General features: G+C 40.5%; 1 protein-coding gene across 1 annotated transcript in view; it reads right to left on the bottom strand.

Moving 5' to 3' along the window:
* LOC114665647 (alpha-actinin-2) overlaps positions 1-27,575 on the bottom strand; it is a 143,847-nt gene that overhangs the window by 84,915 nt on the left and 31,357 nt on the right. The window contains exons 2-6 of the mRNA XM_028820256.2: positions 23,198-23,312; positions 19,806-19,925; positions 15,267-15,353; positions 12,425-12,512; positions 10,589-10,667 (exon numbers count right to left, since the gene is read on the bottom strand). Of these exons, the coding sequence (XP_028676089.2) occupies positions 10,589-10,667; positions 12,425-12,512; positions 15,267-15,353; positions 19,806-19,925; positions 23,198-23,312 (489 nt within the window). The remainder of the gene's footprint in view (positions 1-10,588; positions 10,668-12,424; positions 12,513-15,266; positions 15,354-19,805; positions 19,926-23,197; positions 23,313-27,575) is intronic.

Below are 27,575 nucleotides of genomic sequence, written 5' to 3'. Positions count from 1 at the left end.
ACAGAAGATGCAAATGATTGCAGAAAAGGTAAAAGTTTTGGATATGTTGAAGGAAGGGAACAGCTACACCGCTGCAGGACACCATTACGGCATCAATGAGTCCACGATTCTTTTTATTTAAAAAGGAGGAAAAGCATATAAGATCTACGGCTGCAGTGTCCTTTAACCAGGGCGCAAAACGAGTTGCAAGTGGACGTGATAAGGCAGTAGACTGGATGGAATCTGCTTTAGGGATTTGGATTGAACAGTGATGGAAGAAGAACAACGGTGGTGCTACACAGTCACCTGAAGAGGATCCTTTAGAAGAGCTGTAATGCTCTCCTTTGTTCTGCAGTAAAATTAAACTCATCGTTATCGGACAAGTCGTCGTGTGATTGTTGGTGAGTAACCATAATTAATTATCTACGTACAGTACTTACTATATGTACATAGTTTAGTGTCACTGTACACACATTTTACTGTATACAATTTTTCTTGCATTGTACGTATTTATTGCTGGTGGCCTATCTGTCGTAATGACTGTAACATATGTGATATCGGAGACGCTCGATATCTTTAAAATAATATTTAGGTTTTACTGTATATAAACAGTGCGTTTACATACATAATTTCAACGAATCTTACCTAATATCTAAGAGATTACAAAGGGTTTATGCTGTATAATTGTGCGGGAAATGTTTATAATAGTGTGGGAGAGTTTACAAGGGCTTAAAATATATAAAAAGAACCATATGAACATATGGTTTCTACTTCATGGATTTTCACCTTTCGCGGGGGGTTCTGGAACGCAACTCCCGTGATGGAGGAGGGATTACTGTATTCATTTAGAATACATGCATTTCATGTGTGTTCCGTGTCTACAACAATCTATGTAAACACATCATTAAAACAGAAACGTTTTTCATGTTTTAGTAATAATTGACAAAATGTAGACATGAAGTGTATAATGTGTGAAGACTGAAGTCCAAATATCAAATAAACACTTTCACAAAAGGTACACATATAACAAAACAAGTGCACTTTTATTCAAGAATATAACCAAAGAAAAAGAAGTTGCCTTAAGATAAATCAATGACATGACTGCTTGGGTGGCGCAACGGTAAGAACTGCTGACAGTGTTTTCAAATAAAGAAGTGGTATAACAAAGCAAGTTTGTTATACCACGTCTTTATCTGAAAATAGTGTCAGATCGATAGGGTGGGGGGGTTGTGGGAACATGAATAAAACTGAAAAAAAAAACGCAAACTAGTACAAGTATTACACATTTACAGACGCAAATCAAATGTATGTTTCTACTGTATAATATTAACAATAACAGCTGCTCACTACTCAAAATGGTAAATTTGGGAGGCAGCCAGTTTTGAACCAGCGACCTCTTGATTAGGATTCAGCAGTTCTTACCGCTGTGCCATCCAGACAGTCATGTCATTGACTTACCCTAAGGTAACTTCTGTTTCTTCGGTTATATTCTTCAATAAAAGTGCACTTGTTTTGTTATATGTGTTTATTTGATATTTGGACTTCAGTCTTCACACATTATACACTTCATGTCTACATTTTGTCAATTGTTAAAAACATTTCTGTTTTAGCAATGTGTTTACAAAGACTGATGTAGACACGGAACACACATGAAATGCATGTATTCCAAATGACGATATATTATTTACCCTCTACAATTCTAGGCACCTCACTCCCAGATAAACCAAACTGCGGCGGTCGGAGGTGATAGGAGGGATAGCAGGCTGCTTGTGCTGATCGACACATTTACAACACAAAAGACGCTGACGGAGAGGTGCAAAGGGATTTAAGGTGGGCCAGGATTATGAGTTTTTTCATTGGCTTTGATAATTCTAGTGTTAAACAAATAGACAAGATCCACAACAACAACTAACAAAAAAATTGACCTGTCTTTTTCTGACAAATTGTATAAGGTTTGTCTTGTTACGGGCTCCAGGCCTACAGTTTTTCGTCGGGTTTGGTTTGGTACTTATCTCCATATCCTTTAAAATCAGTTTTACTTATGACCAACTAGCCACCCCCTGCAGTTCCACTCGCATAGTAGTGAATCAGGATAAACTTTAAAAATCAATAAACAAACAGGTATCACTAGCTAAGCGGAGGCAAGGTACGCTACAAAACGCAGAGGTAGAGTGACTCGAACAGAGGCTAGCGCATGAGTAAGGATGGTCCTGCCCAGCTCCCCACTCCTGACGTCAAGCTTCCCCCTCAACTCGGCCCGCAGCCTCTGTCTCGGATTAGCATGAATATATCGCTACTGCAAGCGAACTATGATTCTTAACATGATGAGAGAAGTCGCAAAATCAACCGGAATGTTCATGCAAATTATAGAAAAAAAACTTGATTTAAATCCGTTAAGTAGTTCTCTCATCCACTAGCTAAGCGGAGGTAAGGTTCACCCTGAGGCAGATGCGTGAGTGAGGAGGTAAGCGCCCTCCCTCTCCTCGGCCTGCTGCGTCTCTCTCAGATTCATGCAAATAAAATCAGTACCACAAGCGAACTATGATACTTAACGCAATGAGAGATCGCAAAATCAACCGGAATGTTCGAGAAAATTATAGAAAAAAACCCGATCTAAATCCGTTAAGTAGTTCTCTCATGAAAAGCGGACAGACAGACAAACATTGGATTTTTATATATATATATATATATATATATATATATATATATATATATATATATATATATATATATATATATATAGGGAGAGATGATAACTGCCTTAGAAATTGTTTAATTTAACCAGATTGTTTGCTGTCTGCTATATTTAGTCATTGGACCAGGCCTATTGATTTAAAAAATTTTCCATTAATTAATTAAGTTAAGACATTAACTTCCAGTTCTGACCCAGATGATGTCACTTCCTCTACCACTCCTTAAATACCACCATTTTCCACCTATGCATCAATTCTGTTTAGAACTCCATGCAGCCAGTTGCTTTACAATATATGGGATGGCTACCCCAAACCTTTATGTGGCTCCTTCGTGTTCTTGTTGTGACAATAGTTTATGAGATGCATAATTAATTTAAATCTGCATGTAGCTCACATGAAAGCACACACTAGCGTATGCATGCAATTTAAAAGTGAACACAAGTGACATAAGTGACAGCTGGTTTGCCTGACCAGAGCACACGCTGGATGATGAAGGAAAAGTAATAAACACACAAACGCAAACCAGATATGTAAAGGGTGACATGCACAGAGGCATTAAGCCACTCCAGTGCCAATCTATCTGTCTGTGCAGCGCGTATACTTCACTTGACCCAATGGGTTTAGTTTCTATCCATCCATCCATCCATCCATCATCCAACCCGCTATATCCTAACTACAGGGTCACGGGGGTCTGCTGGAGCCAATCCCAGCCAGCACAGGGCACAAGGCAGGAAACAAACCCCGGGCAAGGGCACTAGCCCACTGCAGGGCACACACACAAACACACACCCACACACCAAGCACACACTAGGGACAATTTAGAATCGCCAATGCACCTAACCTGCACGTCTCTGGACTCCAGAGTACCCGGAGGAAACCCACAGAGACACGGGGAGAACATGCAAACTCCACGCAGGGAGGACCTGGGAAGTGAACCCAGGTCTTCTAACTGCGAGGCAGCAGCGCTGCCACTGCACCCGTTTAGTTTCTAATTAAATATTATAGAAGTTGTTCACTTTATTCAATTTTCTATTAATTTTGCTCTACATTTATTTGTGCACATAATAAATAGGTACCCTGCACTGATATAATTAGGTTAAAAAAAAATAACAAATTCATTTTTTTTGACTAAATATATTGTTTCATGTTTATTATAATACCTCATTTAAATTATTTATTATGTTTATTTATTATAATACCTCATTTAAAGTGTCATAGTCCAGCAAGTCAGGCCTGTGTCTATGGATAAGAGAATTAAATGCCAGCCCATTCTTCCAGCTGCATGAACATCCAGAACAGCAATCACAAATTTAAGCAAGCATGCAGTGAAGAAAGAAAGCAAAGAAAAAAGAAAGTGAAAAGTCAATTAAGCAGATGAAATTTAGCATTCACTCTTCAGCCAGTGCATTAACTACAGGGAAGCTACACTCAGAGCCACCTGGGCTTGCCTAATAAATATAAATATTCTTGCAAATATGCTTTTTCATACACCTTTGTGACGTTTCCTTAACTCAGAGGGGTAGCAAATTCATAAAATAATTAAGAGTACAAAATTGAAACAAATAGGACATGTAGGATCTTCTTGGCTAAATGTAATGAAAGGCATCATGGTGTCAATAACCTTAAATAAAAATCTAACATAGGGCTGAATCTTCAGGCTTCTTGAATGCAGTGCCTTTAAAAAGTACTCACCCTTTGGCAATTTTCATTTTCATTGTTATACAACATTCAATCATAGTGGGTTTAATACGCCATTTTTGACACCGATCAACAAAAAAAGACACTTTAACATCAAAGTAAAAACTGATCTTTGCAAAGTCGTCTGAGTTACTTTCAAAAGTAAAACACAATATGATTAGATCACATAGGTATTAAACCACTGGATACTGGTGCAGCCCATTTGTCTGAAAAGTCACAGATTTTGTGAAATGGAGACCATGTGTGTTGTGGAGAATCAGAATGGTGACCTAAAAGCAGGGGTCCCCAACTCCGGTCCTGGAGGGCTGCAGTGGCTACAGGTTTTCATTTTAACCCTTTTCTTAATTAGTGACCTGTTTTTGCTGTTAATTAACTTCTTGTGAATTCATTTGAATTGACTTGCTTTTGTAAGATTTGTTTCCCTGAATTTCTTCCTCGTTCCTCTGAATTGTTTCATTTCTTTCCTTAAATGGCACCCAAACAGAAGTGAAATGTGAAATGAGGGACCAACAGAAGATCAACTAAATCAGGGCCCTAAACTCCAACCAATTACTTAATTAGACGGCGTGTCTTTTTGTTAATTAACCCCGTTCGTTAATTCCATGGCTTGTCGCTGCTCTCATTGTGCAATAGCAGACATTTCAGTTTGCTGCTCCCGTTTTGGCTCATTTTCGATCTCATTATTGTTTGGCAGCTAATTAAGGAAACAGAAACAATTAAGGGGTCTGAGTCAATTAAAATTCAAAAGAAGTTAATTAGCAGCAAAAAGAGGTCATTAATTAAGAAAAACCACTGTGGTCTTCCAGGACCAGAGTTGGGGGACCCCAGGCCTAAAGTTACACGATGGAGACAAAAGAAAACTTCAAGGAACTCCATGAAAAGGAGCTCAAGACATGGAATGGAGACAATAAAATATCCAAGTCACTGAATACCCTCTGGAGACCAGATAAATCATTCCATCACTTCTGGGTCTGGCTACGATGATGACACTTCCAGTTCCCTGCCTTAAAACCCAGACCACTTCCTATGTTTCCTCAGTTCAATGGTGGACTCAAATCTGTACACATCAGTGCACCTAATTTTGCCTTTAGCAGCCAGGGTTCAAGTACAGGAGTGGCTTCCCCAAACCTTCTTCTGTGTGTCGAGGCTATTTATTTCACAAGGGTTAGAGAAATGACATGACCTATTTGTAATTAATTTAGACCACTTTGCACAGATCTGTTTTCACTTTGATATTAAAGAGCCTTTCTCTGTTGATTAGTGTCAAAGAAGCCATTTTTTATTTGTAATCTATTTTTTATCGATGTCAAAAACAAATTGTAAGAATTTTTTCCAAGAAGAAATTTTCATGAATAACATTTTGAAGAAAAGCCCCCTGCCAGCACCCACCCCACCACAGAGGCATTTCAGAAATCAGATTCGATTAGAATAGATAAAACACACAGGTCACTGGCAGGTCCCAGAGGCGCACACACACACCCGGCTAAGCCAAGAAATCAAACTACCTCCAAATTAGAAACTTTATTAAACAAAACCTCCCTGACTTTCCTCACCTCCCACCTGCTTCTACTCTGGAAAAAACATCGATCAGTCTTGAGGACTCTGACAGTATTTCTCTAACATATAAAAACATTTTAAAGTCCCTTCCTCTCAAAGATCCCTGAGTACAGTGAGAAAAGGATCTCTCACTCAACATCTCAGAAAAGGAATGTAAGGCAGCAATACACAGAATTCACTCGAGCTCCATATGCTCAAACCATACAATTATTCAACTTAAAATGACATATCGAGCACATCTGTCTCATTTAAAATTGTCCAAAATGTTTCCAGGGCAAGAGCCAACCTGCAAACATTGCAATCAAGCTCCAGCCTCATTGGGTCTCAGGTTTTGGGCCTGCACCAAATTAACATCATCCTGGACCAAAATGGTTAAACGCCTTTTAGACAGCCTCAGTGTCACAATCCCTTCTAATCCACCAACAGCTGCGTTTGGTGGGCTACCAGATGGGCTTAAAGTGGAGAAGGACAAACAAACTGGAATTGCCTTTACTTCACTATTGGCATATAGACTTGTCTCGCTCAACTGGAAGAATCCTAACTCACCACTTTTCAGTCATTGGGTATCTGATGTTATATACCACTGGAAAAAAATAAAGGATCTGTGCAAAACTTAATTAATAATGTCTTATACTAGGGGGCTTTGCCCCCTACTTGCGTCACTCACCAACCCCCCTCCCCAGCCTGCGCTACGTGCCAGCCATTTTGCGTCTCTGCCGCTCGAGTATGTGGATTTCACTTTCACCAAACAACAAATCTTTTAATTCTCACGGATACGCCTCTTCATTGAGAGGAAACACTACTTTTCCCCTGATGGCAACATGAATTAGACCAGTGTTTCCCAAACTCGGTCCCGGGGACCCCCTGTGCCTGCAGGTTTTTGTTCCAACCAGCTTCTGTTTTTAATTGGACTCCTGGGCTGATATTTCCCAAGTTCTGTGTTTAGGGAACAATATCGAAATTAGAAAACTACGTTTGCTAAAAAAAAAAATATTAAAATGTACCAAGCAGTTATATAGGAATAATGTATTTTTTTTCTTTTTAACAATATTTTCATTCTACTTTTCTAGGTGTTCTAATTGTTTAATTAATCCATTATTTACTAATTAGTACTTGCAGCCTTTGATTATTCCGTGTTGTTTGCCCGGGTATCTGCTCTGCTCGTTTTAAATTGTCATTAATAAGATACAACGAAGGTGAAAACTGCACAGAGAAAGGGCAAAGTATAATGAAATCAACAAAAGACGGTTAAGCACTTAAATCTGTAGCAAAAGCAGAAATATTTCTAAATGTCTTATAAATGTAAAAATCACGCTGCTGTGCCTTTCTGAATGTCGAATAAAAGAAAAAAATACCAGCTAATTAAATGAGATCAGTGCTATCAGGTGTTGTCACTGATAAGGAATTCAGTTGGAACAAAAACCTGCAGCCACAGGGGGTCCCCAGGACCAAGTTTGGGAAACACTGAATTAGACGATCTACAAGTCTCCGACTTAAAGTTTAAATTCAAACAATATATTCGATCTCATTTTGCTGTTCCGTTATTTCACCGAGTAATAATTTCCATTTGTTTGCGCTAATGCGATCTTTACTATCATTTTTTTGAGACTTTTGAATTTTGATACTTTTATTAGGGGCGGCACGGTGGCGCAGTGGGTAGCGCTGCTACCTCGCAGTTAGGAGACCTGGGTTCGCTTCCCGGGTCTTCCCTGCGTGGAGTTTGCATGTTCTCCCCGTGTCTGTGTGGGTTTCCCCCGGGCGCTCCGGTTTCCTCCCACAGTCCAAAGACATGCAGGTTAGGTGCATGTTTGTGTGTGTCCTGCGGTGGGTTGGCGCCCTGCCCGGGATTGGTTCCTGCCCTGTGTTGGCTGGGATTGGCTCCAGCAGACCCCTGTGACCCTGTGTTTGGATTCAGCGGGTTGGAAAATGGATGGATGGATGGATACTTTCATTATCTCTAACCTGCTCTGTATGTGTATCGCACCAACGTTTTTGAATTCTTTACGACGTTCTACTTTGTCATCTACTCTTTGTATTTTATTTCTGGCCACGGGCCGTGGTTAAATCTCTTGGCACAAAATCTCGTCTCACAGGATGTGAAAGTATCCCTCTGAAAAAGTTACGTCTCGTCCCAGGATTTTTTTATTATAATAGAGGGATATAAACGTCTATTCGTAAAAGAGTGTCTGTCCAGCCCGGAAGTGAGATGGTGAGAGGTGGAGTCGGGGTAAAGGTTTTCCTCCGAGGATACACAATCGAGGCCATCACGTCGCCAAAGTGAAACCTCCAAAGAAATAGTCACTCACTTAGTTACTAATACAGAAGCGAAGTAAGCACATCGGCCAAACGGTATCTCTTTTGCTTTTCCTCCCACCGCTAATACACAAGCGAGGCGAACACGTTGGCAAAAGGAAACCTCCTAAGAAAGACAGTCTCTTAGCCACTAATGCACAAACGATGCGACCAAGTCGGCAATACGAAACCTCCTAGGAGAGAGATGCCCAGAGTAGTTCCTTTCCAACCTGACATCTCTACATTTGAATCTTTTTTCTGACGATTTCAATAGTTTTAAGGACCCTGGGCCTTTTCCAGCATGGGCTTACACAGCTAGTTTTAGAATAAGCATTTAAATTGAGGAAGCAGATTCTCTTCCCCTTTTTATTCTATTTATTTACTTACTTATCTTTTCTACTATTAAACTTTCACTCTGTTGGCCTAGCTCTCTTTCTCATGGCTGGGGGTTGCCTTGACTTGAACCTAGTTTTGTAAAATTTGACTTGCTTGTATGGAATGTTGTTTGATTTTAATAAACTCAAAAAAATATTAAAAAAAAAATTGACAGGGGTACGCTGTCAGCCATGTCTTGATCAGGGTGGTAGTGTTTTCCCATTTACTAACAGTAGATGCAGATACCCTATTAATCTGCGCCGCTGACAATTCTAATAAAGCAAGACTGTAAAAAGAGGACTTCCAGACAGAGAGAGTGACAAGTTTGCGATTCTTCCATTGGGAAACTATTAGACTGTTTGGCTGCTATTGTGGCCAATGAGATGATGCGCTGGTAGCGAAGAAAACGAGAGAGAGAGTAGAGAAATCTAACAGAAGGAGAGTAGAGTAGTAGGGGAGCAAGGAACAGAGATAGATAGAATGGAGGAGAGGGCCGAAGTAAGTGAAGCCCAAAAGAACAGCAACAGTGGGACGTTCCCAGAACGTGTGGAGAAAGGTACCCTGTCAAAAAAAGTTAATTTAAATCCACTGGGATTCAGTGTTGTATAACAATAAAATGTGATAACTTCCAAAGAGGTGAATACCTTTTATACGCACTGTATATACTGTACCAGGGGTGGGTAATGTTGGTCCTGGAGGGCTGCAGTGGCTGCTGGTTTTTGTTCCAGCCCAGTTTCTTAATGAGAAGTTAATTATTGCTTATTAAGCACTTATTGCTTTAGTGACATTTTGATGCTTCATTTTAATGGTCTCGCTTGTTCAGGTTCTCCACTCTTAATTGCTTATTTTAATCTTAAACTGTTGCATTCACTGTTTTAATGGCTCCTTATTAGCAATCTTAATACGTAATTCGCCTGCCTCCTCACTCACTCACGTCCGAAGCCGAATGCACAGTCGCCTTCTGCGCAGCTGCAACGAAAAACCTTACGAGACCGACATCCAACCCCAACATCGCGGCAGGCGGCGGATTTACGGCCGCAAAAATTCAAAGAGAAAGGCGACTTCGATTAAAGCTCTAGAGGCCTAAAAGGCGATTTCGACTACAGCTCGAGGCCTAATTACGCATTCTGATTCAATTACGCATTCATTCAATACACCTATACCAGGTATGTGGTGCTTATACTTATTACTATTCCATATTGTACTGGAACATTCATCATTCAATATTATACTATAGGCCTGGAAAATTCATCAACTAACAGTACAAGCCTGTACAGTAAGTAATGAGTAAAGTGGACTTAAATCATTACAAAACAACTTCTTCGTTACTTATCATTTGTTCTTCATACACTGCTGACACAAACTCGTGCCCATTTCATCTTATGCTGTCAAAACAGGCTCTTTGTCCAGTAAGATATAAAAGACAAAGCAACCAGCAGTTCCCCAGCTAGCTAGTTCCCCAATTACATCTGTGTGTGTTCATCCTGCACTGTTTGATTTAAAAAGACACTTAATAGAAAATTGTGACAGACTGAAAATTATATGTTTTAGGCTTCAACTCATTTGGAAGATATCCTTGGAAAGGAAAAAAATATACGATATAAGAGCCTTACATTGCGCAGACTAACAAGCCATCAAATTAAATACGGTCTGAGATTTTCAAGGATTGGTTTCTAATTAAGCAATTGGGTTGGAATGAAAACCTGCAGCCACTGCGGCCCTCCAGGACCAACACTGCCCACCCCTGGTATATACAATTCCTTTGGCGTATTTATTTGCAGAAAATGAATGAAGAAACAATATCTCAGCATTTATTTATTTCCATGTGTAAACCACATTCCATTCTTATGATTAGCGTGTCAACCGGAGACACTTTACCCAGTTCAGAGTTCTACATCGTCCCAGTGTCTAAGTGGGGGCCGCATGCTGTGGACAAAACACATGCTGTGAAGGAAAGCAAATCAAGATGACATGCAGCCATACACACTATAGACCTTGTTCAGCTTAGAGTAGTCAATGAGATCAGGTCGGTGCCGGTGAATAAGTGCGCAGAATGCCAGACCGTCTTTCCAGCTTCACAATGAGAAAAAAAACAAACAATTAATTACATTTAAAACTTGATAAGGAATGATAATGAAATGATGATTTAGTAAAAGCAAATACAACTAAATGAAACACTTTAAAATGCATACCACCCATCATAAGCAATAGCATTAAGACCTTCGCTCCATTTTTCTCATACTCTGCTGATATGTAAGTGCTGTCGGTTCTATTCAATAAGGGCGCGCACATAAAGGCGACCTTCAAAAGGGCGACCTCAATTGGGCGCGGAGAATAAAAGCGCACATAAATAAAAGCGATCTTCCAAAGGGCGACCTCAATCGAGCACCGAATAAAGGCGCGCGTAAATAAAGGAGTGCTTCAAAAGGACGACCTCAATTGAGCACCGAATAAATGCGCGCGCAAATAAAGGAGCGCTTCAAAAGGATGACCTTGGGAGCGAATTAAATTAATTGTCCTTGATTATGCTAATAGACCGCATCTTGAATATCTACGTGGCATTGCACATAATCTACAGCTTCAAGTGTTACTTGCTTTCACCTTTTTATACATTCAGTCATTGCCTTAATCGAATTTTCTGTAATTTTGAAAACAACGAAATATAGAGAGCTTTAGAAATAGTTCGTTAGAAATAGTTCGTTAGAAGTAGTTCGTTAGAAGTTCATGCATTAATTAATTGGATGTTTTAATATTCTTGCTTTCACCTTTTTATACGTTCAATCATTGCCTTTATCTAATAAATTTTCTGTAATTTTGTTGCGTTTGCCTTTATTCGCTGCGCCCAATTGACGTCACCCTTTTGAAGCGCTCCTTTATTTATGCGCGCAGTTATTTGGCGCCCAATTGAGGTCGTCCTTTCGAAGCTCGCCTTTATTTACGCGCGCCTTTATTCGGCGCTCAATTGAGGTCGCCCTTTTGAAGATCGCTTTTATTTATGTGCGCTTTTATTCGCCACGCCCAATTGAGGTCGCCCTTTTGAAGGTCGCTTTATGTGCGCGCCCTTATTGACAGATACCAGTGCTGTCCAGTAAGTTGAGCCTGTCCTTCAGTGATGTACGCCAGTAATAAAGTTCATGATCAGCAGGCGTCCAGTTTTGTGTCTTTCTTAATGACGTTAAACTGGAGCCTGGTTTATACTGTTGAACAAGCTGGTGTAATCAATCACGATGAATTACTGGAGTCGCACACTTTTTAAATGTCAGAGAATTTAAATTTCAGGAGTGCACTGTATGTGGTATTGTTTCAATTAAATACTTTAATGTGCTATAATTATTTTAAAAAGTGATGGACAATTTTATAACTGGGAAATGCTACAAAAAAACACAGTTATTTTTTTCTTCCCCAATCACCCTGTTCACAGAGTGGAGAAATGTAAAAAGTTCATTACTAGCAATTCAATAAATGGTGCGCAGTAACATCAGAAATTGCATTCAGGCTGAAGGCCCGTTTGCTGAATGCCACAGTGGAAATGAGTGTCTGCATCAACAAGGGAGAGATAGAGAGATAGAGACACAAATCCCATTATTGGGCAGTTGACGGTCCTAAAATAGAAGCTTAATTGTTCACCAAGAATGAACCTCAGGTAACCAGCTAAGCAGGCTGTGCGTTGGTCCATAGCTTTTACTTAACAGCTAGCAGTGGAACGTTTCTGGTGACCAGAAGTGATCTGTTGTACTGAACAGGTCAGGAACTTCCATAGCCTGTGGTGCTTTAAATGAGAGACCGTGTCAGGCTAATCTCTCAATCGAGAATGGTGTGGATGGCCTCACCTCACGTGGAAGTTCTGGACGTTGACATTCCTGTATGGAGCTGTCTTTCTCTGACACCACAGTAGCAGGCCTTCTTTGGCAGATGTTTCTAGAAAGATTAGAGTACAAAATGAGTTTTCAAATCTACGTATTATTGACATCTGCTGAGATATGATCATCTGTGCAATAAATCAGCTCTTATAAAATTCTATGGGTTGCTAGGCACTATAGAAAGTCACTATATACAAATATACAGTATTTGGTTTTATACATTGTTACAAAAAGATTAACATAAATCACTGTAGAGTGATTTAGTAAATCAAAGCTACTGTATAATTAGCATTTCTTATCATGATTGTATTCATTACAGAAATCCTCCACTTAAAAATTATATTTTTTTATATGTTACTTATTGCATATACTTTACCATTGTACAGCATTGGTCACTATTGGCTTCTATTATGTCATATACTTTTTTTTTTCTCCATTCTGTATGAAAATATGAGATTAAAATATTTTCTTGCCCAGCCTTACAAACTACATGGAGTAAGCAACACATGAAAAATAACATTCCAGGGTGGGGTATTCCTTTAAGATGAGGTTGTTTTTCATTTTTCTGTTTAAGCTTTTATTTTTAATGTGCATCAGCGGTGGTGCAGTAGGTAGCGCCGCTGCCTCGCAGTTAGGAGACCTGGAGACCTGGGTTCGCTTCCCAGGTCCTCCCTGTGTGGAGTTTGCATGTTCTCCCCATGTCTGCGTGGGTTTCCTCCTGGCGCTCTGGTTTCCTCCCACAGTCCAAAGACATGCTGGTTAGGTGGATTGGCGATTCTAAATTGGCCCTGGTGTGTGTGTGTGTGTGTTTGTGTGTGTCCTACGGTGGGTTGGCACTCTGCCCAAGATTGCTTCCTGCCTTGTGCCCTGTGTTGGCTGGGATTGGCTCCAGCAGACCCCCGTGACCCTGTGTTCAGATTCAGCAGGTTGGAAAAAGGATCAGCAGTGCATCCCAATTAGTGGATAAGGCTTAAAGCAACACCCCACCCAAAAGTGATATTGTTTTATGTTATTTGCCCAAGGTAGTATGCAGTCATGACCAAAAAATGGTTGAATTTTATAATGTCATGCAGAACAGAGATAGCAAATTTCTTACACACAGGGTGGCCCATATTTATGTATATGATTGAAAAGGCATTATTGTCAGGAAACTACCAAAGTTATTATCAAGTAACATCATGGAACATGAACATTAAGAACCTTATTCGAACACAGCAGGGGATGCCCGGTCCAACACATCGTTACTCCCATTCCCAGTCTACATGGTGATGCCATTGTCGATACTTTTCACGCAGTAGTTTAACTCTTTGAGGGCTGAATATTTTTTCCAAAAAACAGTTTACTGAAAAGCAATGGCTTCACACAGAAATACGTAACATAACACAACATAATATGTTGTTGTTGCATGCTGTGGCTGCCAGTTTGCCAAGAATGTGCAGCAGGCTTGCTGCCAGGCTGTCTTCGCGTGGCTGGGGCAGCAGCAGCGGTCACTGTCGTAGTGCATTGAAATCTGGATTCTGCCTTATTGTTCAGTGGCAGTCCTCCCAGGTGAACAGTGCCATAGGCGTGTCAACTACTTGAACCTGGGCCGGCACCACAAATAGCTGAGGACCAATCAACTGAAGCCAGAATCTCACATTCAAAGTCGGAGTCCGACAAGTCATAGTCCAGTTCAGAGAGAAGAGGCAAAACGTCTTAGCCGGAATATTCTGGTTTAAGCATCCGCTTAAACTAACTAAATCCATACTAACACCTACTCTCTCTTCTGTTTCTTTTTCCAGTTTCTTTGTGGTGGCGGCCTGCGCCACCACCATCTACTCAAGGCACCGTGATGTTCCAACATTGATGGATTAAAAGCCAGAAGTCTGCATGTCCATCATCATCAAGTCCTTCCGTGAGAACCCCAAATACAAAGAGGACTATTTCATTTATGTGAGGTAGAATGCCCAGAGGGGACTGGGCGGTCTCGTGGCCTGGAACCCCTGCAGATTTTATTTTTTTCTCCAAGCGTCTGGAGTTTTTTTTTTGTTTTTTCTGTCCTCCCTGGCCATCGGACCTTACTCTTATTCTATGTTAATTAATGTTTTATTTTAATTTCCTACTTTGTCTTTTATTTTTCTTTTCTTCATTATGTAAAGCACTTTGAGCTACATTTTTTGTATGAAAATGTGCTATATAAATAAATGTTGTTGTTGCTTTGATCTCTCGCCAGGTGTCAGGGCCATTTTTGCCGTTGTTTGTGCCTTGCTACTCATGGGAGTGCTGGAAATCTCCGTCAAAACCAACAAAGCTAACTTTCCTCCTAGAAACGAGTCGGTGACTAAAACATAACGGTTGGTTTTGTTACAGTTTACAGTTGATTACCATCGTCGACTCTTCCTTTTGACAAATGTTGACATCAGCCCTGAAAGAGTTAAATGCTACAGCCTGTGAAACGTCATATACATAAATATAGGCCACCCTGTGCACTGTGGGGGTCTATGGTGACCAATGCTCAACTAACAGCAAACGATATCAAAAAGTCCAGGAACAAATCACACATTACTTGTTACTCATCCATTTGTACGCTGACAACGTCCCAAACACATGCATTTTTACTAAAATATTGTTAAATAGCCAAAAAATATTTTAGTGAACTACTACTGTAAAAAAAAAAGGAATGAAACTTTATTTAATAGCTAGAACACAGTAATTATCAGCAGGTGCTATCAATGTGCAAATTTTAATAATAAAGCTAAAAAGCATTTCCAGTCTTTACCAAAGACAGACATAATGGTCTTGAATCGAATAAAAATGACTGCATAGTTCTTACCTTCCACTGAAATATCCTGAATGGCAAAGCGCAAGATGATAGTCCAGATCATACCCAAAGTCATCTTCACATTCCCATCCACAATTTCTGCAATTCAAGCAAAAGCAATGAATTTCATAGGAAGGCCTTTCCAAAAGTGAAATTGCTTTTCCGCATGTTAAACGTCCTCAAGTTATAAACAGCATTCTGTTCTTGTGCCACTAAACATTTTACTTTTTTATTCCACTTCATATTTTGGAGTGACATTTCTTTGGCTTTAAGTGAATATATGAAGTTTAAGAACCAGAAAACGGAATGTGTTGTAAGCTTTTTCTGTTAAAGAAGTATTTCTACTCACTACTATAATAGGTTGTCACGTGCGCTTGGGAGACAGTTTATGGGCTTGAATAAGTGTATGTTCCCTCCAGACCGGGGGGCTGGCGCTGCCCTCTTTCTTCTCTTACCCTGCAGACCAGGCGATAAACCCTCAGCCTAAAGCCACTTCCGGTCCTCAGAAGACATCCAACATCACTTCCTCTTCCAGTTCTCAAGATCCCACCTCCTTCTGATGTCATTTCCGGTTCCCAGAATACCGTTCTCCCATTACATCACTTTCCATCTACGGCATATATGGCAGCCATTTTGTTTTCTTTTCAATTCTGTGTCATGTCTACAAAGACCTACTCTACACCATCCTTATTCCAAGTATACGGGGTGGATCCCCAAACCTTTCACGTTGTTTTGTGTATTCTTTTACAATGTTCAACCTGACAATAATGTCACTATAAATCCATAAATCTATAGAAGAAGCCAATTTGTGTATGCTATAAAATACATAAAACTGACTTGAATTGAGTTGTGGCTGTGCCTGTGGCGGTGTACTTAGCACAGTCTTCTCATAGTTGCAGAAACCTGGTCCAGTCGCTTTCTGTGTGGGGTCTGCTTATTCTTCTCATGTTCATAGGGGCTATATACAGAACCATCCCAAACACGCATTTTAATTTAATTAATTATGCTCAATTGGGCCTGTGTGGCGGCACGGTGGCGCAGTGGGTAGCGCTGCTGCCTCGCAGTTAGGAGAACCGGGTTCGCTTCCCTGGTCCTCCCTGCATGGAGTTTGCATGTTCTCCCCGTGTCTGCGCGGATTTCCTCCCACAGCCCAAAGACATGCATGTTAGGTGCATTGGCGATCCTAAATTGTGCTTGGTGTGTTGGTGGGTGTGCCCTGCAGTGGGCTGGCGTCCTGCCCAGGGTTTGTTTCCTGCCTTGCACCCTGTGTTGGCTGGGATTGGCTCCAGCAGACCCCCGTGACCCTGTAGTTAGGATATAGCGGGTTGGATAATGGTCCTGTGTGAGTGAGCGTGCATTGCTATGAGCTGGAGTCTCTTCAGGGTTGTTACGTATGTAACAGTTAGTATTTATGTGTATTTTATGATTTACTGTCATTTTTGAATTATTATTTATCATATCATCATGTATATTCCGCTATGTTCATAAATGTGTATTGTCCCTTTAACTGTGCATGTGTTTGGAATATTTTTTGGAAAATTTCTGCTTTTGTTGGATATACTGTTTTTTGTGACTTTCTTGCTTCTGTTTAAAGATTTTGACTTTTGGATTTCTTTTGGATTGTGCTTTGGAGCTTACTTGCTTAGGATTGCCTTTTAGGCAACTCCTCTTTGTCTGTGTTTGCTGTTTTGAACATGTGTTTATATTTTTCTATTTCTTTTTTCTAATAAATCATTTATAAATATTTTTTCTTTACCCTTTTGTACACATGCCAAAGGTTTACAGTCCCTTGTGGGGCTTTTGATATGTTTTGGGACTTTTCTAATTATTTAATGCCAGCTTCCTAATGCTAGGCCAGGTCCAGCAGTTAGCAATTAGAGTAGGTTGGACAGGGGTGAGCCTCTTCTGGGCAGGTAGGTGAAGCGTGATGCATTTTAGAGGCCTCACAACGATATTTATTTGTTATGTTTGTGACTGTTAATTGCAACAAGGGTAAGGTCTTGCGTTGTTGTTATCAGGCTAGACTATGACTATGCACTACTCTATAATAGACTAAGCAGGTTTGAAAAATGGATAAATGAATAGAAGGAAGGATTGGATGGTTGTTGGGTGGGTAGATTGGTGGACAAGCAATATATGAACTACTTTTGGGGTGTGCCCTGAGAAGTATAAGCTCTCTGTCCAGCATTTATTTCTTCCTTGGGCCGCGTGTTGCCAGACTAGCCTCTAACTCTCCACAGCCATGAATAAGAAAATAACTAGTGCTACACATACTTGGTAAATAATATAAATATTGATATTGGTATGGGGTGGCATGGTACAGCAATGGTACCGCTGCTGCCCTGCAACAAGGAGGCCATGGTTCATGTCCTGGATGTTCCCTGCATGGAGTTTGTATGTTTGCCCTTTGTTCACATGGATTGGTTCTCTGGTTTCCTTCAACAGTCCAAAGACATGCATGTTATGTGGACTGGAATTGCTAAGTTGTCTGTTTGTTCACTCTGTGATGGATTGGCAACCCTGTAATCAGGGGTTGTTGTTGTCCTGTGATTGCTGGGTCAGGCTGAAGCTTCCGAAAACTCTGCTCTGCAAAAGCAGATTAGAAAAATGGATGGATGGATGGATAGGTAATATAATATTAGAACATTCCAGACGAGAACAGGCCGTTCAGCCCCACAAAGCTCACCAGTCCTGTCCACTTAATTCTAAAACAAAAAACATCAAGTCAAGTTTTGAAAGTCCCTAAAGTCTTACTGTCTTACTGACTCTACTTGGTCACTTATTCCAAGTGTCTGTGGTTCTCTGTGTAAAGAAAAACTTCCAAATGTTTGTGTGAAATTTCCCCTTCACAAGTTTCCAACTGAGTCCTTGTGTTCTTGACGAACTCATTAAAGTCACCGTCTCGATCCACTGGACTAATTCCCGTCGTCATTTTGCACACTTCAGTCAGGTCTCCTCTTAATCTCCTTAAGGCTCAGCTCTTTTAATCTTTCCTCATAACTCATCCCATGTAGCCCCTGAATCACCCTAGTTGCTCTTCTCTGGACTTTTTCTTGTGCTGTTATGTCCTTTTTGTAGCCTGGAGACCAAAACTGCACACAGGACTCCAGATGAGGCCTCACCAGTGTGTTATAAAGACTTGAGCAGAACCTCCTGTGACTTGTAGTCCACACATCAAGGCGCTATATAACCTGACACTCTGTTAGCCTTCTTAATGGCTTCTGAACACTGTCGGGAAGTCAATAGCTTAGAGTCCACTATGAAACCTAAATCCTTCTCATAAGGCGGACTGTCGATTTTCAGACCTCCCATTGTGTATTCAGACCTCACATTTCTTCTTTCTACATGTAATTCTTGAAATTTGATGTCAGTAAATGTAATCTGCCACAAATCTGCCGAAGCCTGTATGCTGTCCAAGTCCTTCTGTAATAATTTTTTAACAGATCTGCCAATCCTATCTTGGTAACATCTTCAAACTTAACCAGCTTATAGCCCCAAATAACTTTGAATCTTTTTAATGAGTTTGAAAATATTATGATGTAATACACACCGTATAGTTTTCTCAAATTACTTTGGTTTTCCCCCCAAAGATGAGGATGTTGGCTTAACTAGAGACTCTAAATTAGCAGTAAATGTTGGCGTGTGTGATTGAATGTGTCCTGTGATGATGCGTTGCCCTTTTCGTGTGCCCAGTGATGCTGGGTTAGGCACCTGTGACCGTAAACTAGATAACATCATGCTAGAAAATGAATGAATGATAAAATGTAGTGTGAGGTGGAATGGTGGTTTAGTGGGTGGCACTGCTGCCTAAGGGATGCATGCATCCATCCATTTTTTTGGAGTATACCATTGTAGATTTGCAAAGAGAAAAAAGATGAAGCACAAAGAAGGATCCATCTTGAATGGCATGTCAGTCCAATTCATAACTCACAATGCCACAATTGGGATAAATTAGAATTAGCAATTACAATACAATACAATACAATTTATTTTTGTATCGCCCAAAATCACACAAGAAGTGCCGCAATGGGCTTTAACAGGCCCTGCCTCTTGACAGCCTCCCAGCCTTGACTCTCTAAGAAGACAACATAACCCTTGTAGGGAATAAATGGAGGAAACCTTGGGAAAGGCAGTTCAAAGAGAGACCCCTTTCCAGATAGGTTGGGCATGCAGTGGGTGTCAATTAGCCAAACTAAACTAATATGCACGTCTTTGAGGAGGTCAGAAACCCACAAAATACGAACACATGTAAATCCCACACTCACAGCATTCAGAGAAACATGAAATATGGCTCCATGGAGCTGTAGGACACCATTCATGAGCTCAGGGCTATGAACCTGTGAGGTGACAGCAGAGGTAAACCAAAGTGCCAATCCCACCTGGAGCCTTAAGAATTTTAAAATTTCCATTTTGCAATCTTGGTGGGTACAAGGTGTGCAGGACAAAAGTAAAAAAAAAAGTCAGAAGGCTCTCTCCCACACAAATAACTTAGAAATAACTCACGCACAAGTGAATTCACTAGCAGAGAAAACACAGAGAGAGAGAAGATACCTTCAGCCCCAATGGAGACCAGCTTCACTCCTTTGCTTGCAATAAAGTCCAAAGCTTTGTTGACATTTGCAATTTTGTGAAAACGCATCTTCCCCCTGTCTGGCTTTGGTAGCCTTTCACCTAAACAAGAAACAAAGAAAAACACAAAAGTGTTTGTAAACAGATCACATAGTGTTGTTGCTATCTTACGAATCAAATGGATGAATTACGCTCTCTTAAAATTGGATCATCTGATGACACTTTTGATGGGACGTTATGCATCATCATGTCCCAGAGCTCCTTAGAAGCACATGGAGCATTTACCGTTTACTTTCACTATGTCTACTCTTTGCAACAAATGTTGGGATTGTAGGCGCCTGATATGGCGCATTGCCGCACCCACCACATGACAAACCAACGCAGGATCCCAGATTAGGACCCGAGTGCAGCCATGCGATGGACGGGTGACACCTCAGCGCCACACTAGTTCAGAAGGAATGGAACCAATGTGAGGTTTTTTTATGGCGGTTGGAGTGGCAGGTTGGAGGGCCTACATGCAGGGCTGGATGCAGATTAATGTCATACCCAGGACGCAGCAATTGCAGGTTAAGGGCCTCGCTCAAGGATCCAACGAAGAGTCACCTTTGGCGTTTACGGGATTCAAACCAGCAACCTTTCCGATTGCCAGTTGTGAGGGATGGCTGGCAGCTCAACCCGGTCAGGATGCTCAAAGGATGGAAGGATGGGGGAAGGCAGCTTTTCCAGGACATTGCCTCCCCCAAAACGCTAGATGCCAGCTCTCCTGGAGTGTAGCAGTGCCCCGGATTCCTGCAGGGCATGCTGGGACTTGGTTTCTCAGCCCTGTTGGGTGCCGTGGGTGCCGCCAGGGAGTCAGGGTGACCTGGGGAGTCATGCTTCCCTTGCAGCCTGGAAGTACTAGGAAGTCAGGAGGATGGAAGCCCCACAGTACTTCTGGGCTGATTAAAGAATTGGGATTCTCCATCTGACCCGGAAGTGCTGGCAAGTCACGTGGGAGGAAGAACAGAAGCACTTCCAGATCAAGGACTATATAAAGGACTGATGGGAACCCGGCAAGGGAGCCGGAGTTGGGAGGAGTAAGACAGAGCTTGCTGGGAGGTGTGGTGGAGAGATTGTGTTTATTATTATTATTATTTTTGTTGTATATTCTCTTGCCTGTTTATTGTGGCTGGAGTGCTTTGGAGACGCTGCTTAAAAGAAGAAGAATTAAAGATCTTATTGCTTTTTCCCAGTGTCTACGTCTGTCTGTTGGGTTTAACAGGGCAACAGCGCCCCCAAGCGTTTGACACAGTGCAATCCCTAGCCTTAGAGCCACCACTCAGCCAAAAGGTCTTCTAAAAGTCACTTGTAATGGTGGACAGAAGAATACGTTTTGTGCAATGCATATAATTATATTCTGACACATTGCTCTTTATATCCAAGAATGAAGTTGTTTGTGTTTAGGTTTTTTTCCCCCTGTGTTACAATATGACTATGTTTCAATGTTCTTTTGTACATTCTGAGTGTCCTCAGTTGTCCGCAGAAAAACACACTTACAGAAGCTATGATTTCTTGTGACACTCCATTCACTTTTGAAAGCCTTGGCCCATTAGTACTGCAATGCGGAATCCCTAAAATAAGCATCTGCTCAACATTCATTTTCTGTTCCATTATGATGGCCAGCATATACTGGATAGAAACAAGTCATGAAATAGTTATACAGTCATATGAAAAAGTTTGGGAACCCCTCTTAATTCTCTGGATTTGTGTTTCTCATTGGCTGAGCTTTCAAAGTAGCAACTTCCTTTTAATATCTGACATGCCTTATGGAAACAGTAGGATTTCAGCAGTGACATTAAGTTTATTGGATTAACAGAAAATATGCAATATGCATCATAACAAAATTAGACAGGTGCATAAATGTGGGCACCCCAACAGAGATATGACATCAATACTTAGTTGAGCCTCCTTTTGCACATATAACAGTCTCTAGACGCTGTCCTCCTATAGCCTGTGATGAGTGTCTGATTCTGGATGGAGGTATTGTTGACCATTCTTCATACAAAATCTCTCCAGTTCAGTTCAATTTGATGGACAGCCTGCTTCAAATCATCCCATAGATTTTCGATGATATTCAAGTCAGGGGACTGTGATGGCCATTCCAGAACATTGTACTTCTCCCTCTGCATGAATGCCTTTGTAGATTTTGAACTGTGTTTTGGGTCATTGTCTTGTTGGAATATCCAACCCCTGCGTAACTTCAACTTTGTGACTGATGCTTGAACATTATCCTGAAGAATTTGTTGATATTGGGTTGACCTTTGACTTTAACAAGGGCCCCAGTTCCTGAACTAGCCACACAGCCCCGCAGCATGATGGAACCTCCACCGAATTTGACAGTAGGTAGCAGGTGTTTTTCTTGGAATGCGGTGTTCTTCTTCCACCATGCAAAGTGCTTTTTGTTCTGACCAAATAACTCAATTTTTGTCTCATCAGTCCAAAGCACTTTGTTCCAAAATGAATCTGGCTTGTCTAAATGAGCATTGGCATACAACAAGCGACTCTGTTTGTGGTGTGAGTTCAGAAAGGGCTTCTTTCTCATCACCCTGCCATACAGATGTTCTTTGTGCAAATTGCGCTGAATGGTATAACGATGTACAGATACACCATCTGCAGCAAGATGTTCTTGCAGGTCTTTGGAGGTGATCTGTGGTTGTCTGTCACCATTCTCACAATCCTGCTCATATGCCACTCCTGTAGTTTTCTTGGCCTGCCAGACCTGCTGGTTTAACAGCAACTGTGCCTGTGGCCTTCCATTTCCTGATTCCATTCCTTACAGTTACAGAAACTGACAGTTTAAACCTCTGAGATGGCTTTTTGTAGCCTTCCCCTAAACCAGGAGACTCAACAATCTTTGTTTTCAGATCTTTGGAGAGTTGCTTTGAGGATCCCATGCTGTCACTCTTCAGAGGAGAGTCAAAGGGAAGCACAACTTGCAATTGACCTCCTTAAATACCTTTATATCTCATGATTGGACACACCTGTCTATGAAGGCTTAACGAGCTCATCCAATCAATTTGGTGTTGTAAGTAATCAGCATTGAGCAGTGACAGGCATTCAAATCAGCAAAATGACAAGGGGACCCACATTTGTGCACAGACAGTTTTTCACATTTTATTTAATTTCATACAACTAAATAATGCGTCACTAAAAATCTTTGTTCAGAAAACACCGCAGTACTCAGATGTTCCTAGGAAATGAAAGACAGACCACTGTTATCTTTTTTGTTGAAAGGAGAGTCAATTATTATGCAGGCTGACATGGGATCCCAAGCTTTTTCACATAACTGTAAGTCAAACATGAATGTCAAAACGTTCACACAGTTTGCTTTATACCTGAGATAACTTCCAGGAGGAGCATAAGCTTCAATCCATTGCGAAAGTCTTCTTCAATATTTTCAATCTGAGTTCCTGCTTTTCTCAAATGGGAGTTGCACCATGCTGTAAATGTCTAAAAAAACAAGGAATGAGAATTAGGTGGCAGAATTAGGTGGCAGTATGTCTGTGTGCCAAATATTCTTCTCTTAAACCAATGTTTTCCATTACAGGATCCATGAGGTGCCACTGTCTATCACAGCAGACACGACTTTGGGTGTGACAAGAATCCATCATTGGGAGCATTCATGGCACACATCAACCTAAACTGACTGTGTTGTGGTGTGAAAATCTGCATATAAGTTGATAAATATTTTGTATGTCTTTATTTGTAAGTCAGAAATATAATATTAGCATGTTATTTCATTGATGAGAACAGCAAAGTTCTCATGTCTATCCAAACCCCTGTCCTCACAGTCTTTAGGATCAGGATTTAGATTTTTTTCTGCAGGAATGGAAGGCCACCTAGCTGGAAAGCTTGAACTCAGCAAATGGTTTGGGGGGGGCAGGGTGAAAGACATTGTGTTCCTCCATTGGTCTAAAGCAGGGATGTCCAACTCTAGTCCTGGGGGGCCTCAGTGGCTGCAGGTTTTCATTCTAACCCTTTTCCTAATCAGTTTTCACTCCTAATTAACTCCTTTTCCCTTCATTTTCATAGCCCTGTTTTTAAGGATCCAGTCCTCTGAATTTATTCCCTTTTTCATTAAATGGCAGCCAAACAGAAATGAGATGTGAAACAAGGCAACAGGTGACCAGTTAAACTGGGATTTCAAACTCCAACCAACTTTACTCCAATCTCTTAATGAGAAGCCGATTCTTGCTGTTAATTAAACCCGTTATTTAATCCCATGGCTTGTTGGTGCTCTCATTCTGCCACAGCAGACATTTCCAAAACTGTTGATTTTTCTGTTTTTTTCTAAGAACATCGTCAAAATATTTTGGTGACCTGTGAGATCAACCTTACTGAGACCTCCACCTTTCTTTATTTTCAGATATTGTGTGATGGGCACAGGTGAGCTGGTCATGTGGCGGCTGGTTGTGTGTCTCATTATGGTTTGGCTACTAATTAAGGAAAAAGAAACAACTAAGGGATCAAGTTAATTAAAATTAAGGCAAATGAAGTTAGTTAGCAGGAAAAACTGGTCACTAATGAAGAAAATGGTTAGAATGAAAACCTGCAGCCACTGTGGCCCACCAGGACATAAGTTTAACACCCGTGGTCTAAAGCAGGTGTGTCGAACTCCGGGCCTGGAGGGCCACAGTGGCTGCAGGTTTTCTTTCAAACCCTTTTCCTAATCAGTTTTCTCTCCTAATTAACTCCTTTTCCCTTCATTTTCATAGCCCTGTTTTTAAGGATTCAGTCCTCTGAATTGATTCCTTTCTTCATTAAATGGCAGCCAAACAGAAATGAGTTGTGAAACCAGCCAACAGATGACCAGCTAAACTGGGATTTCAAACTCCAACCAATTTCACTCCAACCAGACTCTTAATGAGAAGCCGACTCTTGCTGTTAATTAAACTCGTTATTTAATTCAATGGCTTGTTGCTGCTCTCATTGTGCCATAGCATTTTCAAAATTGTTGTTTTTCTGTTTTTTCTAAGAACACCGTCAAAATGTTTTGGTGACCTGAGAGATCAACCTTTAATGAGACCTTTCTTTATTTTCAGATATTGTGTGATGGACACAGGTGAGCTGGTCGTGTGGCGGCTTGTTTTGAGTCTCACTATTATTTGGCTGCTATTTAAGGAAAAAGAAACAATAAAGTGGCTTGAGTCAAGTTAATTAAAATTAAGGCAAAAGAAGTTAATTAGCAGCAAAAACTGGTCATTATTGAAGAAGCTCACCTGTGCCCATCACACAATATCTGAAAATAAAGAAAGGTGGAGGTCTCAGTAAGGTTGATCTCTCAGGTCACCAAAATATTTTTTTTTTTTTTTTTTGATTTTTAATATTTTTATTTTATTAATTTTCATTGTAATCATTCCATACAAACAGATCAATTTATAACCCAACAAATTTGAAGACTAATCAAACCCCACCCCTGAGAAGGAGAGCTTAGCTAAAGGAAAATTGCTTTAGGCTTTTTAATAAGGCAACATTAAACAAAAGAAAGGGAGAAGTAAATATCTATATAAATAAGAGATGGAGAAGGGAGTTAAATGCAATAATAGTTATTTCTCTTATTCTAAAATAAATATTGATTAAATCCTGCCATGTTTTGAAAAAATGTTGTACAGATCCTCTAACTGAAAATTTGATTTTTTCCAATTTCAAATAATATAAAACATCGGTTTCCCACTGACTTATAAGAGGAGAGTTAGGATTCTTCCAATTTAACAAAATAAGTCTGCGTGCTAAAAGTGTAGTGAATGCAATCACAGTTTGCTTGTCCTTCTCCAATTCCAGTCCATCTGGAAGGACACCAAACACAGCTGTTAGTGGGTTAGGAGGGATTGTGACCCCAAGGCTGTCTGAGAGGCACTTAAAAATTTTTGTCCAAAATGATGTTAGTTTGGTGCAGGCCCAGAACATGTGACCCAGTGAGGCAGGAGCTTGGTTGCAGCGCTCGCAGGTTGGATCCTGGCCTGGAAACATTTTGGACAGTTTTAAGCGAGACAGATGAGCTCGATATATAATTTTTAGTTGAATAATTCTATGCTTTGCGCATATAGAACTCGAGTGAATTCTCTGCTTTGCTACCTTCCACTCCTTTTCTGATATATTGATTAAGAGATCTTCTTTGAAAGGTAGGGACTCTAATAAGATTTTATATATTGCGGAAATAGTGTTTGTTTCCTCGGAATTGAGCAGTATTTTTTCCAGCATTGTGGAGGGTGCAAGGTGGGGGAAATCGGGCAATTTCTGTTTAACAAAATTTCTAATTTGAAGATAGTAAAAGAAATGTGTAGCTGGGAGGTTAAATTTTGAACGTAATTGTTCAAAAGATGTAAATATGTTGTCTATATAAAGATCTCTGAGCATTTTAATCCCAAAACTTTTCCAGGTATTAAAAACTGGATATACTTGCGAAGGTTGAAGGAGGTGGTTCTCTTGCAGAGGTGCCACTGATAAAAGATTTTCCATCTTAAAATGCTTTCTAATTTGGTTCCATATTCTGAGTGAGTAAAGCACAATTGGGTTATTAGTATATTTGCGATAACTTGCATTTATTGGAGAGCAGAGCAGGGAATATAAAGAAGTACTACAGGATTTTATTTCTATTGCAGACCAAGCCTGTGTATGTTCATTTATTTGTGTCCAGGTTTTTATGGCTTGTATGTTTGCTGCCCAGTAATAAAACTGAAAATTAGGTAAAGCCATGCCACCTTCTGCCTGAGGTCTTTGTAGGGTCGCTCTTCGGATACGTGGGTGTTTTGAGTTCCAAATGAATGAGGTTATTATTGAATCTAACTGTTTAAAAAACGATTTATTGATATATATTGAAATGTTTTGAAATAAAAAGAGAAGTTTAGGAAGGATATTCATCATCATTCATATATTCATAAGAAAATATAATGTCGATCTTGAACTTCCACTTTCAGTTTGGCGGGATACAAGAGGCTGTATTTGATATCGGCTTTCCGTAGCAACTTTTTAATGTTGATGTAGGATCTGCGTTTTGCAGCTGTTGATGGTGAGAAGTCGGGAAAAATACGAATAAGATTATTTTCGAATATAATCTCTTGCTTGTGTCTGAGAAGTGCCATCACATCAAGCTTACATCGTAGTCGCTCGAAGCGGACAATAAAAGACCTAGGTTTGAAGGCGCTTGGTATCTTTGTGCGATAAGCCATGGCTATCTCAATGTCGAGTTTAAAGTCATCTCCAATTATTTTAGACAGTAATTCTACTGCAAATTTCACTGGGCTTGAGCTTTCTCGTTTCTCAGGTATACCCTCAATTCTTATATTATTTCTTCTGCACCCATCCTCCAGGGCTGCAAGTCTGTCTCCAAGTTTTTTGCATTCCGAGTTCGCAGCTGTGGCTTTATCATCGGCGTTAGATGCCAGTTGTTCCGCTGTTTCCACTCGAGCCGTGAGTCCCTGCTTAACGTCTTCCAGCTGATCTGAAACGTCATTAATATGGTCATCAAGCATTTTCAGTTTTGAATTAGTTTGTTCAATGTGTTCCACTAATTTCTCCAACATGCCTTTAATGTTCACATCAAAACGTTTAAATAGACGCGTTTCCTTATCTTTGTTATCCTTCTTGAGCTCAATGGTCACCTTCTTAAGATCATTCGTGTTACCTTTCTTAAGCTCATTCTTAAGCTCATTCATGGCCGTAACCATGGTAGTGGCCAGTGTAGCGATCATCTCTTTCAGTTCGGACAGTTCG

The sequence above is a fragment of the Erpetoichthys calabaricus genome, chromosome 15 (genome assembly GCF_900747795.2).
Source record: "Erpetoichthys calabaricus chromosome 15, fErpCal1.3, whole genome shotgun sequence".
Lineage (NCBI taxonomy): Eukaryota > Metazoa > Chordata > Cladistia > Polypteriformes > Polypteridae > Erpetoichthys > Erpetoichthys calabaricus.
Note: the sequence above shows the minus strand (reverse complement) of the source record. Positions and strands in the feature narration are given on the sequence as shown.